We start from the raw sequence: 15253 nt of genomic DNA on the forward strand, positions 1-15253 counted from the left end.
AGCACACAACACATCAAGAAGGGGCTCCAGCCAACTACACAGACACTAATTCCCAGCTAGAGAAGACTGGAAAAAATTGCAGAGAATGTCTCTGCATTCAGCTTAAGTTTTGTTTCCTAAAAGTTGCATCTTTACAGAGTTCTCTTCCTGCTTCACTAATGGAATATGCAGCACAGGTTGAGGGTTCTTTGCACTGGCTCTTTCTGACAATTCTTCTCAGAAAATACTCCTAACAACAACTCCCATTACCTGGGCTTGGACCTACTGACTGCAAGGACAGAGGGAGCACGAAGCTGCTACAACCAGGTCAGACTCACACCAACTCCAACCAGAACCTGTATCAGATGGGCATAGGCTGGCCCAGAAGAAGTGATAGGCTACAGCTGTCCTCTGCTCCAAACCCCCTGGGCACTGGTCACAGACATCACATAACAGTTTGCAGCAGTGACTATTCCCTCCAGCCAGCGAGTCTGACTTCAGGACTGGCCAAGACCTGCTAATTCATTACCCAATAGGAATTTTGGGAAGAACTGCAAATCGCTGAGCCATTTACTTCTTAGTGAGGCACTTGGGGGAACCTCCATAGGGATCTCCCCAAGGCAAAGTGCACTTGGCTCTGAGAACAAAACACACTTGTCACCGAGCAAACCCACCCACAGCCACAGCCTTTCCAGAGCTATCTGTCCTCAGATTCACCATCTCTGTCCACAGTCTATGTTCAACACTTACCTCCAGTGCACACATCCCAAAGGAGTAGATGTCCACAGCTGTGGTGACATTGGCAACTTCTGTAACACGAAAACAGCATTGTTATCAGCACCACTCTGCACCAGGCCAGGACAGTCCTGCAGCTTCTCCCTCCTCTGCTACCAAAGAGCAGAGGAGCTGAAGCACTTCAGCAGGCAAATGGCTCAGAACTGTTAATGTGGCATCTTTCAGGTGCCTGGAACTGAGAACAAGGTGCAGGATAGCTTGGAAGTACCAGAAAGGCAAAAAACCCCCCCAGGCCTGCAGCCACAGCCACAGCATACCTCCATATTCTGGGGCAAAGAAGTGCAGGTTCTTCTGCTCCTCACGACAGGTCTTCACATGGTTGTTAATTGTGTCTGGTGCCACTAGAAAAAAAAACAGGAATGTTTAGGATACAGGAAACCACAGCCCATCCCTGATGAAATCCCAGGAACACCTGCAACTCCAGGCCCTTGGTGCCCAAAGGGGCAGAATGGTGGCTTAAGGTGAGTCTTCACAGCCTTCATCTCTTGTCACCTGCCCCGACCTGATACATTACTGCACTGTTTCCTTGGCATCACTCTCCAAGGGCAAACCTGGAGACCACAACTTCTGCCTCCTGGGAAGACAAGGTGGGAACAACTCCCCGTTGAAATGCTCAACTTCAGTCAGATCTACAGTATTTGACACAAGCAACTCGTTCAGAACAGCAGCCTGAGGAACAGCCAGAGATGCCAAGGTCACTGCAACTGGTCACCACCTCCAAGTTCTGGGAGGATGGACCTATCAGAAAACTCTTCCATGTTCCAGGACCATGCTGGTGCCAAAGCACCTCCAGACAAGAACCAAGCCAAGCTGCTGAAGGAAGGGAGGTGACCACCCAGACAACAGAACCTCCCAGCAGCCAGCACCTCCCCAAACTGTGGGGAGCTATGGGGAGGAAATAACTTGTAGCCACAAGAACTGTGAGCAGAGCACAAGTATGGACCCCCATGGAAGATAAGCCTTTGGGACAGCCACCTCTGCAGAGATTGCAAACAACTCTCCAAAACTAAGCAGCTGTCTCTGCCAGGGATGAACACAGAGGTGGGCAGGGAGCACTGAGCAACCACCCATTTGAAGCTCTACTGTCACACTGGAATGTGCCCAGTCCCAGAGTCTCAGGCTCATGTCCCACCTGGTCACCCCCTTGGACAATCACAATCACAATCACAATCACAATCACAATCACAATCACAATCATTCTGTACTGCCACAACGTGGGCTGACACAGGATGTGCCAAACCACTTGCACTTTTCCACACCAAAGAGAATTCCCAGCTGAGTGACAAGTTACCAGTTCAGAGAGATGTTCTCCGGGCTCTAGTCACACAAGAAGGACCTCTCTTGGTAACTCAGCTCAGCCTTGCTGCACAGCACATACCAAATCATATTACCCAAAGTGAGCACTGGAAACAGAGCTTGCTCCAATAGCTAGGAACTTCTTTACCAACCAACCACTCCCAAGTAACTGCTTTCTGTTCCCTGTGTTAGCTCTGATCCCAGGAGTCCAGCAAGATGACTTCATTCCTAGTGCTCACCTGTTCCCAGACGTCACCAGATCCTCTCACCTTCACATCACCAAGCAGCATAAGCTACATTCTTTGTCTTTTTCCTAAGACCTGTTCTGTTTTCCCAGTGACACTGACTGCTTTAGACGAGTTCTGGCCAGGGCCATGCACCATGACACCAGTTCTCTCTACTGGGGCTCTGCCCCAAAGGATCCCAACATCCTCCACACGACAAGCAGCTCAAAGCCTCCCTCGAGGAGCCAGCAAACACCTGATCCTCATCAGCACCCAAATGATGAGCTCTGGACTTCTATTTACCTCAGCATTTTGTACTCCTGAGTCACTTACAACTGGAGTTTGCCCAGTCCTCTGCACTGGACTGGATGTGTTCCTGTCCTGCTGCAGCCAACCCCTCAGCCCCAACCCTGTCACCACACATCTGTCCAGTGCTGGACTTGGCACATAAAGCACTTGTGGCTTGTCCAGCACACTGGGTTCTCACACTAGGCTCTCTAAAGAGAGCATTTAAGGCTTCAGAAACCCTTCTGTTCCAACATCAGATTTATATTGCTGTTTCTGGGATCCTGGATGTCTCTGTGCCTAATGCAGTGTACAGGAACTATCACACACATATTTGTGATACTTGTTAAACCTGCAGCTACTGCAGGCACGTCAGAGGGACTCCCTGTGGCAAACTAGACAATCTGAGGATAGAAAAGAACTTATTTTTTAACTCTTCTATTTGTTCTGCCTTTTCTTATCAGTAAGTATCATTGTAAGAGGAAACAGGGACCAAAAGCTCAACAACCCAAGTTCTGCCAAATACGGAGCAGAATGAGCCAAGGGAAATCACCCTCCACATAATGCTGTGATCAGCTTTGTTTTCCAGTGCCTTTAAATCCTGTTATGAGCACAGGTTGGATGGCAAGGGCCAGTTCGCTTTCCAGGCACTCTGTTCTTGGCTCCTGTGCCCATTTAAGGACAAGGATGAGGCAGTCATCAATCACAGAGCATATTACCAACAGAAACCTCAGCAGTGGTGGCTGACACACTTCCATACCAGACAGGCAGGTAGAGTGGAAGTCTAGCCCAGCCTCCAACTAAAGTCCCTTCATGAGGTCCAGCCAGCCTTGATAATCAGCTCCTCTGCACCCAGGTCCTACAGACCTGCAGTAGCACCAGCATTTCTGGAAACAACCAGCTTCACACTGCCTGTGGGATCCTCCAACTCAGATACACAGAACTGACACACAGGCAGCTCTGAATCTGCTGCTGTGGGTCAGCCAGGGACCTGTCCCCTCTGGTACTCTGGTCCTTGTGCTTCCTAACTTGCTGAGTCCCACTGGAGTCCTTTTCCATCACTGTTGCAGAGACTGGCTCTGCAGCTGGCTCTGGTCAGCCACACTTGGCAGGGAATCTGGCTGTTCCAGCCATTTATATCCCAGCTCGTGTGCAGCTCAGCTGAGATGACAGGAATCACCTCACTCTGTTACTGCAGAGCTGAGGCAGCACAGGGTCAACGACATCAGGCCCCCAGAATCTCCTGTGTGTCTCAGACCTAAGCAGGGACAGCCCTGCCAGACACAGCGCTGCTCTGTGCATCACTGACAGCACAACATGCTTCTGAGGTCAGCTCTGAAAAGCTTCCTGCACGTGTGCTCAACACAGCAGGCACAAGTGCTGTTACAGTTGTGACAGGAGTTTAGATGGTAAGACAAGAAACTCTAGGTTTGGTCTGGTCACTGTTGCAGCTCATCTTGATGCATGGGGCACTTAGCACTGACAAGGGCTTGAGGGCTTCACCTGAGCCTACATTTTACACCAACCTCCTGACTGTACAAGGTAAGAACACACACCTAAAGTTATCTCTGACACATGCTCTCCTGCCTGACTCACACATGGCTGCCATCTGTCACTTATACACCCATTTGTGTATTCTCAAACTGCTCCACGCTGGGCATGCTTGGATGGATGAAGGCTGAGGACAACTATTAAGTGAGATAAATGATGAAGACCACAAAGGAAAGTCGGATCACCAACAATAACAATGTGTCTTTGTCAGCCACAAGAAGGTGGCTACAAGGGGCAGATTACAAGATGCAGCCCCATGGGATTGACGAGTCAGGTGGGCAATTAGCAGAGGTGAATTTTAGAAAAAGGTTCAGTTTCTGAGCAGGGCAGGTGATAGGAAGAGATGTGAAGCCCAGCAGAGGGTAGGACAAGCAACCTTGTCTTTGACAAGCTGAACTCAATCTGACAACAAAAGCATAAAAAGAGATAACTGTCATTCCTACAGGAACATGCTGTAGCTGGTGAGACTTCTCAAACCCTCAAGAACAAGCAGAAAGAGTTGGGCCAGAGCAAGTGGACAGCCTGTGCACCCACTGATTGCTAGCAGTGCCAGCCAAGGAGGCAGCAGTGGCATTCCTTCCTCCTTGTCCCCAGAGCAGGTTTAGCAGAGTTGCCTGGACAAGGAGCCCCCAGCTCTGGAACACTCTGTGCTGCAGAGGACATTTCGCTCTTGTGTGGTGCCCATCTCACACCCTCCTTTATTCTGCACTCAGAACTTCCTCCTTTGTGGGCAGGACAGATGGCCTGTCCCACTGCCCTGCCCTGTGGCTCTGCCCAGGCCCCTGCAGAGCACAAGGTGCCTCCCCTCCTCGGCAAAGGGCTCAGTGCCTGTCCAACAGACAGCAGGAGGACACCAGGTGCCACTGAGGAGGATCAACAAACTGCCCTCCAAGACTGTCCCAGGCTTCCTGTGCATCCCAGCAATGGGACAACGAACTGCTGTACCACAGGGACCCAAAAATGATCAACTGAACCCAGGACCACCTCTGCAGCTACAGAGGGGTGACCACAGGGCCAGGAGAGGTGTAAGGACACTTATCCCCTGCACTCCAATGCCCCAGACACTTTCACTCCTACAAAACGGTACAAGACTGCACAAACCCACAGTGTTACACAGTTTGCTTTCTCTGCACACAGTGATGACAAAAGCTCTTTTGTTAGGGAGAGCAAGGCCCAGAAAATAAGGAACAAGGAAGTTATCTGGCATAAAAAGAAGCACACAGCCATTAAACAAGGAGTCAAACAGGAAGAAGTGTCAGATTTATGCTGATCACAGAATAAAAGCTTCCTACAGCCCTGAGATCTGTATCAGGGATTGCAGAATGTTTGCAACAGTGAGTCACCAGAAGGAACAGGATTTTATTATTTTTAACAGTTGAGTATCATTAGCTGAAGGGGCAAATAGATGCAGCGTATGCAAAGTTCACTACCCACTGTTCCTGGTGCCAGGTAGAGCTCCCCATGTGCCTGCACACGTGTGTGCACTCCTGCCACACCTGCCATGGCTGCCCAGCAGGAAACCAGCTCCTGCTAAAACACTGCCATGGATCTCTCCAGAGAAAACACTGCTGCAGCACAATCAGTGGTACTGGCAACACACAGCTAACTGCCCTTGCTTGTTTGTGTTTAAGTCATCTTTTCAGAACTGGCACAAAGGAGCTTCCAAAGCCTCCAATCAAAGGGCCTTGAAAGTAGGAGACACCTGTAACTGCTGTGCTAATATAGAATGGGTGAATGAAAACCTGGACGACTGTAATCCACATCCTCATATCCCTTGGGAAAGCCACATAAAAGCAGAGAAAAACCAGAGCTGAACAAAACTGAGCAGCAATGCCTTCAGTGCAACACAGAAACAACACTGACCTCAGAAAATGGATGTTCCATAACCTGGAGCACTAAACAGAGACATTTAAACCTTTTAAAATATCTTATTTAACTGAAAACAACAACCAGTTTAGATGATCATCTGGTGTTTTCATGAATGAGGTGAATCACAGCAGCACACAGAGGGTACATTGAGCTAGGGAAATAAGTACTATAGCAGGAGTTGGCTTTTAAACCTTCTGCAAAACAAAAGTGAGTTTACTACTATGACAGCATAGAAGAGCAAAATCTTTGCAACAAGGCCACCAAGGTCACCAGTTCTTACCATTAAACTGGACCTTAAAAATCCCATCACTCTCCCCCAGACACACACACAGCAAACGTGGTCAGCAGAAGGCAGCTGGAACTTCCAACACGGACAAAACCCACAGACTGCTGCTCTCTCATGGCTGCTCCTCCTACTTTAAGCTCTGTGCTTAGACAAAAACCCAGAGCAGGTCTCTGGAATTGTTTCTGCCACCCTAGTAATCACAGCAGCAGTGACAGCATTACAATTACAGCACTGTACCATCACAATTAAAATCAACTTCATGCTATTCAACCCAATTTGTTCAACAGTTTCTCAAGAACAACCCAAATGAGAAGCACCTTCACTTGGAGACAGGCTTTACATCCAGAGTTTCACAGCCAGCACAGACCCATGGCAGAGAAAGCTTTAAAAAAAAAATAGCCAGTCCCCCCAAAAAAGTAGCCTGGATCCAAACCTGGACTTTCTGAAGTCTGCTAGACCAGCAGTTCCACTCAAAACTATTTCCTTGCCCAATCTCATTCCCAGCAGCACCTGCAGTCACAGACAAACCTTAGGAATATCTGCCTTAGTTTTGCCAAGTTTCTAAGGAGCCAAGAATGTTTGGCTTGGTAGACAATGTGCTTAACACATAAAACTGTACAGTTAGAAAAGCTAAACTGCATCAATTCCTGTTACATCTTCCTAAACCAATGCCAACATGCCATTTTTATGGCAGATTTTTCTATGTCTGATGACTTCAATTATACATTATTTTCCCTTTAAAACCACACCTGCCATAGTTGAAAAAAATAAAAAAGACAAACCCAAGATATCCTACTAACTTCTTATTTCTACATCACCTCAGGTGTCTGTTAAGAATGTGGAAACCAGCATGACACTTAAAGATCAGGCATCAAAATCCAAGGGAGTGAAGTGATGACTAAAATAAGATTAGTTATGAAAGCATGTCACTCACAGCCTCATTAGCTCAATGCTCAAGCAAAACAGGAGCCTTACACCCTAGATTTAGTGTTTTCAAACCCAAATCCCTGTTCAAGATCTAAGGCTTAAACAATCCCCAGCTCTCATACCAAGAGTACCTCCCGGTACAACAGACCATTAGGACAAGTTCACAACTAAACATCCAGGAAAGCTCAGTATTCCAAGGCCATCTGGTGCTGTTCCAGCCTGCAGAGTGCTGGCTCAGGCTTCTCCCGTCCTTCTAGAACCAGGGCCTTTGGTTCTGCTCACGGGGATGACTTGATTTTGGAGAAATGGCTGGCCAGCCCTCAGCGTGGCCGAGCCCAGGCTCAGTCAGGTTCCCATTCTGTGGGTTTGTTCCTGGACCACTCTGCCACCCTGCAGCCACCCCCAGGGACACCTGCCCTCCTCAGGACTCCAGCCCTGACTACATCACCATGCCCCTGAGCTACACCAGATCCCAGCTGGAGCTTTCCAGGAGCCTCTGCTCCGCTGGCGATGCAGAGTGGCACAGCACATCCTCCTGCCAACTCCTGGAGGCACAGAGCCCATCTGGTCAGGCCCTTGCCCTTTCCACCACTTCAGCAGATGGCTGGTAGGTTCCCAACTCAGTAGAAACAAACTCTAACCATTGAGAATAATCCTGATGGCAAAAAATAAAATAAATCATTATTTTAAATGTAAACATGGTGTTCTGTGCAACAGGGTTACAAACTGCAGCACTCGAATCCTTCTCTGGCTCCCACCAGCCCAACGCCCTCCTCAGATGCACAGATCTCCCCAAAACCAGAGATTCATCTGGGGAAACATCAATAGCCACGCTTACTTCAATCCAGGGACCCACTTGGGGCAGGAGGGATCTGGCCATCAGGAGCCAGACACATTCACTGAAACATTCATCTTAAAACCAACACATCTAAGGAGTTCAAACTACAAGCAAGCAATTTGGATAGCCAAGCACACAGTGGGGCTAGTCCAGGGCTGGGTCCCAGCCAAGGGCAGCAGAGCAGCAGCAGGGAAGAGCCTAATGGACGTGGGAATTCAGCTGGGAAGAGCTCAGAACAAGGCATGGCTCGTTGACATGCAGGAGCCGGCATGCACAGGGCCCGGGGACTAGCACACGCTAAGAACATGGAGAGGGAGAAAACTAACAACCAGGAGACTTCACAAAGGGCAGTGCTCCCTCTCTGTAAGGCTCTGGCCAAGAGCACAAGGAACTGTTTGCATCCCAGCACAGAACACCAGCTCTCCAAGCAGGATGCACCTAAGCCAAACAGTTTTACACACAGCCTTATAGCAAGGGAACACTGTAAGTTGATCAGTGTGTATGTCTGTGTGTTACAAATATAGATACACACACATATATATATAAATATATATATACAGATACACACAGAGATAAAATCATGTACATGACATAAGTGGAGTCACATCACAGGAGCGGAGAAGTTTGCTCACCATTAGCAAATATCCTATGAAAGACTGTTGTAACAGAGCAGCCCGTGAGCGGGAAGTAAAACGAGATAAAGTCAATGAGTTGGTGAACAGCAAAGCACTTACATCCATAGAGACAGCTGGGTCAGAGTCAGGGCACACAGGGACAGGACTGAGCACCGGGCCCTGCCTCCAGCCACCTCTTCAAAAGAAATGTGCCTAAGGAACATCAGGGTTTCTACCTCAGAACCAGGGCAGGGCAGACGAGGCATCTCTGACCAAGCAGAAGATTATGGCTGACTCTGAGAGCAAGAAGCTGGAAATTCTGTTCTTCCGTGAGTGCCCTGCAGTCCCACCCACCCCATCCCCTCAGCAGAGAATTCCCTTTCTCTACATCCCAGCAGCTTCTGGCCACAGATCTCAGCAGGGCAGCCCACACTCACACTGGCCACATGATGCCACAGTAGAGCTAACACCCATAAGAGTCCTGGCCCCACGGCCTGGAATTGAGGGTACACTCTGAGCAGACACAACTAAATACAGACTGAGTCTAAGGCCAGGAGTGATGCAGACAGGAGAGACACACAGCAGCCATGCCTGCAGGCACAAGTGGGAAATCTGCACTGCACTACACCGAGCTTCCCCTCTGCCCCATCAACATCTCACTCAGCATATGCAGAGACATTGCCATGTCTCAGGGGCACCAGAGGACACTGAGACCCTCCAGCTCGAGGCTTCCCTTCTGCTGGGGCACTCCAAGAGCTGCCCAAAAGGATTTTTAATTCAAACACATCACTTCTTTCCACGTGTGAATGGTTCTTACACTGCCAGTGAGAATTCCAGGAACAGCTCCCAACAATGCCAACACAAGCAGGCAGCAGCAGCAGGCAGCCTGTCTGTACACACTGTTCTTGCCACACTCAGAGCAGCTGTAGCCTGTCCCAGGAACACACCTGGCAGCACAGCCCCTTGTCACACAGCACAGACACCCACGGAGGCACCACTGTGTTGTGCATGGGCCCTGGGAGGAGTACACAGGGCACAACCTGGATTGTCACAAGGAATGCTTTCATCTGACCACAGCCCCACAAGGCAGCTGGAACACTCCAGTCTCTGGGACTATCACTGGCAAGTTTAAGAGCTGTAAGTGTCTTTCCTATCCTCATCACAAGTTCTCCAAAGCTCTCCACTCATTTGAAACTTATTCTCCTCAAATCTATTAACTCTGCACTTTATGGCACTGGAAAAAAAAAGTCAGTGAATGAATAGATTATGGATGGCTTTTGCATTTAAGCAGTATGCAAAATCTTTCTTCCTTCCCACTCCCTTTTTCTTCCACAGCTGACCCCCAGCACACAGATTTACACACTGAACAGAGAAACAGTGGTCAGTCCAGCCAGTGCTCCTGCATCTGAGGGAGCAGCAAGGAGCAAAGGGCTGTTCCCACACCTGAACATGTGTCACAGGAACCCCTATCAGACATTTCCAATGTGACACTGCTCTCCTGGCACACCCTCCCACAGCAGACAGCAGGATGTCCTGCAGTGCACACCTTAGCCAGGCTTCTGCCCCACATTCAGCAAGTATTCTCTCTGCCAAAGCCACAGGGAGAGCAACTTCTGGAGCAGCACTCAGCACAGAACTGGGGAGAGACAGCACCAAAGCACAGCTCACAGTGCACTGAATCCTTGTTCCCCATAAATCCACGGAAATTGCTGTCCTGCTGCCTTTAAGTAACCACAGGGAAGTGCTCAGATAGCAGCTAGCTGTGCAGAACAAGGATGGGAAGCAGCAAACATGAGCCTGCCATTGTCAGTGACCCTGGAACAACTGTTGTTCCAGGGCCCAAAACTCAAACCCAGCCCATCTGGCACTGCAAAGGCAGCAGTGAGAAAGGCAAAGGCAGCCAGGGAGAAAGGCTACCAAGCTCCAACACAACCAGCAGTCCTGAGGATGTAGGACTTTACCTTTTCTGGTTGGGTGGGCTCTGCAGGAATAGGAATACATCCTGCAACACTGCCAACTCTAATTCCAGCCTGCACTGCTGCCACAGCTTTCCCATCTGGAGCATTCTTCTTCTGACCACAAGCCCACTTTGCACTCACTTCCTTTTTTCTTTAGGAAAGGATCAAGATCTTTTAGATCAATTATTCCATTTCTGAACATGAGGTGAGCCAGGCAGCCCACAGCTGTGGAGCAGAAGGGTCTGCTCAGGAACAACTGCACATGAGCACTGCAGCTGCAGTCACACTGCAGCACATCCTGCAGCTGTAACAGCACAGCCACTTCTCCTGGCATGTGCACATGTATGTGACTGCCATGTCCCTCCTGCTGCACCTGACAGAAGCAAGGCTTCCTCAAACTGAAGGGAACAAAGGTGCAACTGCTGAGGTCACCATTTGTACCCCCACCTGAAGAGTCACCTTCCTTCTACACAGCCCCTGAACAGCACCACTGCAGCTGCATGCTCCAGCATGATCCTGCTAACCCGCAGGATCTCCCTCTGGGGAAAGCCATGGCTGCAATGCCAGCTCCATGGGGTTGGATTTACAGACAGCACTGGCTGCCCTGCAGAAAGATGGCAGCTGCATGACACCTTGAAACTCAACTGAAAAAGGGAATTTCCTGAGTACTCAAGTCTTCCCAAGTCTGAACTGAATGCCAGGGAGTTTGCCAGCATACAGGTACTAGATGTACTGACTCTTGGAAATCTCTCTCACTTGGACAAAGCCAGGAAAGCACAACAAAGTCTGTGTGATGACATGACGACAGCTCGTGTGCAGAGCAAGTCCCCAGGTTTACAGGCAGGTCAGGAGCAGAGTGCTCCTTCTGCCATGACCCTGTCTCCCTGGTACCAGCACAAATCTGCTACCCAGTTCTGGAACAAAACAACAACATAGGAGTTCTTTGATGGGAAGAAAAGTCACAGGCCTGCAGCTGATGGAGAGGCTATTTTTGGATGACAGGTGATGCAGAGCATCTTCCCTGTACACTGCACATCAAAGCAGAACTCACACAGACAATAGCTCCAGGAAAGCAAAGACCTATTCCTAGATGGAGAATACTTGCAGAAGTTGAACAACAGGCAGCAAAGGTGTCCCTTGAAAGGTCATGTCAAGGCGTGACACAATGTATCCTGACTGCAGACAGATTTTTAGAGACATGGGAATAGCAGGAAAAACCAGAGCATGCAAGGATGTTCTGCACTGCCAGGAACATCACTGCTTACTTATGGAATAAACTGTTTTGGCACAGGGTGCCTGCCCAAGCAGGGCATGCCTGTGCCACACAGGCCTGGGGCAGCTCAGCAGCCTGAGGGCAGGCCCATTTGAGGGATGCTGCATAAGGATGTCAGGATAAGCCACTTGCTGCAGTCAGAGCCTGTCCATTTTATTATAAACATGGGTTCTACAAGCAGCACTCTTGTGGCTGCATGGACACAGCTCCCCAGGCAGCTCCCAAAGCTCCACAGTGCTGGGAGGAGAATTCTCTGTGTATTAACACGAAAATCTGCAGAGCAGATGAACTCACAGATGATGTGCCTACACAACTTTCAAGTTTCACATCATTTCCTGTGTCATCTCCTTGAGACAAAAAAGCTAAAGAAGAGGCTAAAAGGCAAACAGTTCTCAGTATCAGTCTTTCCTGCACCTGACAAGGGTCCAACCACCAATGAATTCTGCTCCCAGTCTCTGGCACATCTGATGTGGAGGTGGAGCAGCACATGTACACACACACCTATCATGCCAGGGAAGCTGGAAAGGAGTAGGTGCCTTTTTGTGTTTGGGCAGTCTGTCTGATGGGCAGGGGCACCCCCAGCAAGCATTACCTGAGCCGATTTTGATCAGTCCGTTGTGCTGGATGAAGATGGTGTCACAGGTCAGGTTGCCATGGATGATGGGGGGATCACACGAGTGGAGGTAGCTGGAGATGCAGAACAGAGCACTGGTCAAGGCCTTGAACCCTCCCTTTACCCCTCCCTCCCCATGTCAAGCAATGTCAGAAGAGAACAGGAGAGCCAAAGGCTATGCAGGGGTTTACAGTAGCTGGGAGAGACAATCCAGTGACTGTACATTAGCCTTTAGCTGAGAGCCAGGAACAAATAGGAATTGTCTCTAATGAGTCTCCAGAACATGGGCAGGGGAAGAGAAAGCTTTCTCCTATCAGCTCCTAGGAAACTCAGGGTACCAGAGGTAAGGACACAATTTCATCCCACCCAGTACTGCTAAATGGATTCTAGAAGGGTTAGTTTTATACCAAAAATACCAGAGCCTTGGTCCCTACTCAAAGGGGACCAAAGAGGCACTTAATACTATACACACCCAACTGGGCATGTTTGCCAGCAGGCACAAATACAGCTGTTCAGTGCTGGGTCCCAGCTACACTCTGTTTCTGCATCTCACTCTGCTTGGGTTTATGTTAGCAGCTGGCACAAATGAGGGCAGTCAGCTCCTGGAAGCTTATCTGAACCCAAACTATCCACCAATAGCTGTAATTCAGCCAAGTGGCACCAGAGTTTTCTCTATGGAGCGCAAGCCATGCCCTGTCATCCAGGCCACTGCCTTTCTAAGGTTCTAATTAGCTACTAACCAACTCTAATTCAGGTGGAAAAGAGTTTTTAAAACCCAAAACACATTCTACTCAGCTGTATTGCACTAAGATGGCTGCAGAAGAGCTGCATCATCAAGAAATATACACACACATCTACCAACACATCTCAATATCCATGAATCCACTGCCTGGACAGGGCTGCAGCCTGCCAATGCTGTGGAAGTTTTTCTCAGTCCTCTCACATGGAACTTGATTTCATCTTGGCAACATCCTCCAGACTCTGGACAAACCTGGTCATAAAGCTGGATACTCTGGAGAGCTCCCTAACACTTAACTGCCACACTCACTGGCACATCAGTCCCAGTTGCTGGGATCTCAAGGTCAGAGCCCCACGCACCTGAGAGCAGAGAGGATCTGGGTACACCATCGCTTCCATGCCTGCAAACACAAGAGGAAAAGGATAAAATCATCCACAAAGAGCTAATGTGTAGTTCTGTGATGCACAGCCCACTTGTAGGAAGCAATACACACTCCAGTTCTCACTGAGTGCAGGTGTAAAGAATCAGTACTCTTATGGACAGCTTGTTTCTACATATTCCCATGGCTCCAGAAACACAGCTGTCCTCCAGAGTCTCCCTTGCACAGACACCTTCCCCCTGTCCTGTGAGGGCCCCTGGAGAGGGAGACGCCTGTCACACCAGCCCTGTGTGTGCAGAGCTGCTGGCAGAAAAGCAACCAGCACAGAACTGCTGCCCCAGAGAACCTGCAGCTGAACTAGTTACAGAGACACAGGGGAACTGCAGCAATGTGTTTTCACCAGTTCTCACTGGGATCCTCTGCTGAAAGGGCTTTCCAGGGGCTGATGGCTCTAAAGAATTATGGCATACAGGAAAAAAGAGTTACCTTTTCATTCATCGTTTTGTGGTTTTTCTTAGTCTTCTTCAGGAACTGTTTCAAGCTCCCTGATGACATGTACTCAGTGATGAAGATCACCTGTAGGGCAGTATGACACATTACCCTCCACCCTGCTAATTACCTAACAACACACAATGATAACCCAACAGCCTAATGGCTACACTTACCCTGGCCTTGTTCTCTTTCACATCAGCCCAGTATTTGTGGAACTTCACAATGTTGAGATGATCCAGCTGAATTAAGTTGTCAAACACTGCTTTAACTTTTTCCTTAACATTGGAAAGATAAAGACATGTCACATCAGAGACCACACCAACCTATATTCTTCTTTCTTCTGGGGTCTTGGTCCCCTCAAACACCAACATACATGTCAAGCCCCTACGCTAATAACAGACAGCATCCCATTTTCTTCTGCACTGCATCTCAGCAGAGCATGGTCTGATTGCCAAGTCTAAACGAACACAAGGGCTCATGGAAACAGCACAACAGTTTCCCAGGACATTTCCTATACAGGCCAGGCTCAAGGCAAATTTGTGACATTCGGACAGCACAGCACTCCAAACCCAGCCAAGAACCCACACAAAAAGTCCCCAGCATCCATAATCCCACCCCAGGGCAAGGTATGTTCCTCACATCCTGCTGGGAAACACATCAACTTACTTCCTGAAGCTTAAAGTTCTTCCGCTCAGAGAACTGAACTTCATTCCAAACGACTTCCACACCTTCCTCCGTGTCCATGGCCAGGTAGGCACTGTCAATGCCTGGAACATTGCGCTGGTTCACCTGCAGGAAGGGCAGAGACACCTTGAGCTCCAAGCCAGCAGGACCACATCACTGCCACGCAGCACTCACGGGAGAACTCTGCTTATTAACTTTTAATTCAATGAGAATTCCAGGACAGGATTTGCACATGTGTCTTGGAGCAGTGCACATCCAAAACATGAGCTGCTGTAGACCATGTGAGCAGCAATGCCTGAGCATACAGGGGGGAAAATCTCCTGTGCACAAACACTGTGCTGTTGCAAAACTGCCTTCTGTCAGCGAGATACTAGATTGTCGTGGTGCAGGATGCCTGTAGTTCATTCCACCACAAAAAAATAAAGCTCCAACAATACAAAAGGGATACAGA

The 15253-nt window shown here is 49.1% G+C and overlaps 1 protein-coding gene across 2 annotated transcripts in view; it reads right to left on the reverse strand.

Annotated features, from left to right (window-relative positions):
- Nucleotides 1–15253, reverse strand: part of NRBP1 (nuclear receptor binding protein 1) — a 32324-nt gene that overhangs the window by 4626 nt on the left and 12445 nt on the right. For both annotated transcript variants that reach the window (XM_066314493.1, XM_066314492.1), the window contains exons 3-9: nt 14785–14907; nt 14292–14393; nt 14113–14202; nt 13607–13647; nt 12488–12582; nt 1032–1115; nt 730–788 (exon numbers count right to left, since the gene is read on the reverse strand). In XM_066314493.1, the coding sequence (XP_066170590.1) occupies nt 730–788; nt 1032–1115; nt 12488–12582; nt 13607–13647; nt 14113–14202; nt 14292–14393; nt 14785–14907 (594 nt within the window). The remainder of the gene's footprint in view (nt 1–729; nt 789–1031; nt 1116–12487; nt 12583–13606; nt 13648–14112; nt 14203–14291; nt 14394–14784; nt 14908–15253) is intronic.

Source organism: Sylvia atricapilla, chromosome 3, assembly GCF_009819655.1.
Source record: "Sylvia atricapilla isolate bSylAtr1 chromosome 3, bSylAtr1.pri, whole genome shotgun sequence".
In the NCBI taxonomy this organism is placed as follows: domain Eukaryota; kingdom Metazoa; phylum Chordata; class Aves; order Passeriformes; family Sylviidae; genus Sylvia; species Sylvia atricapilla.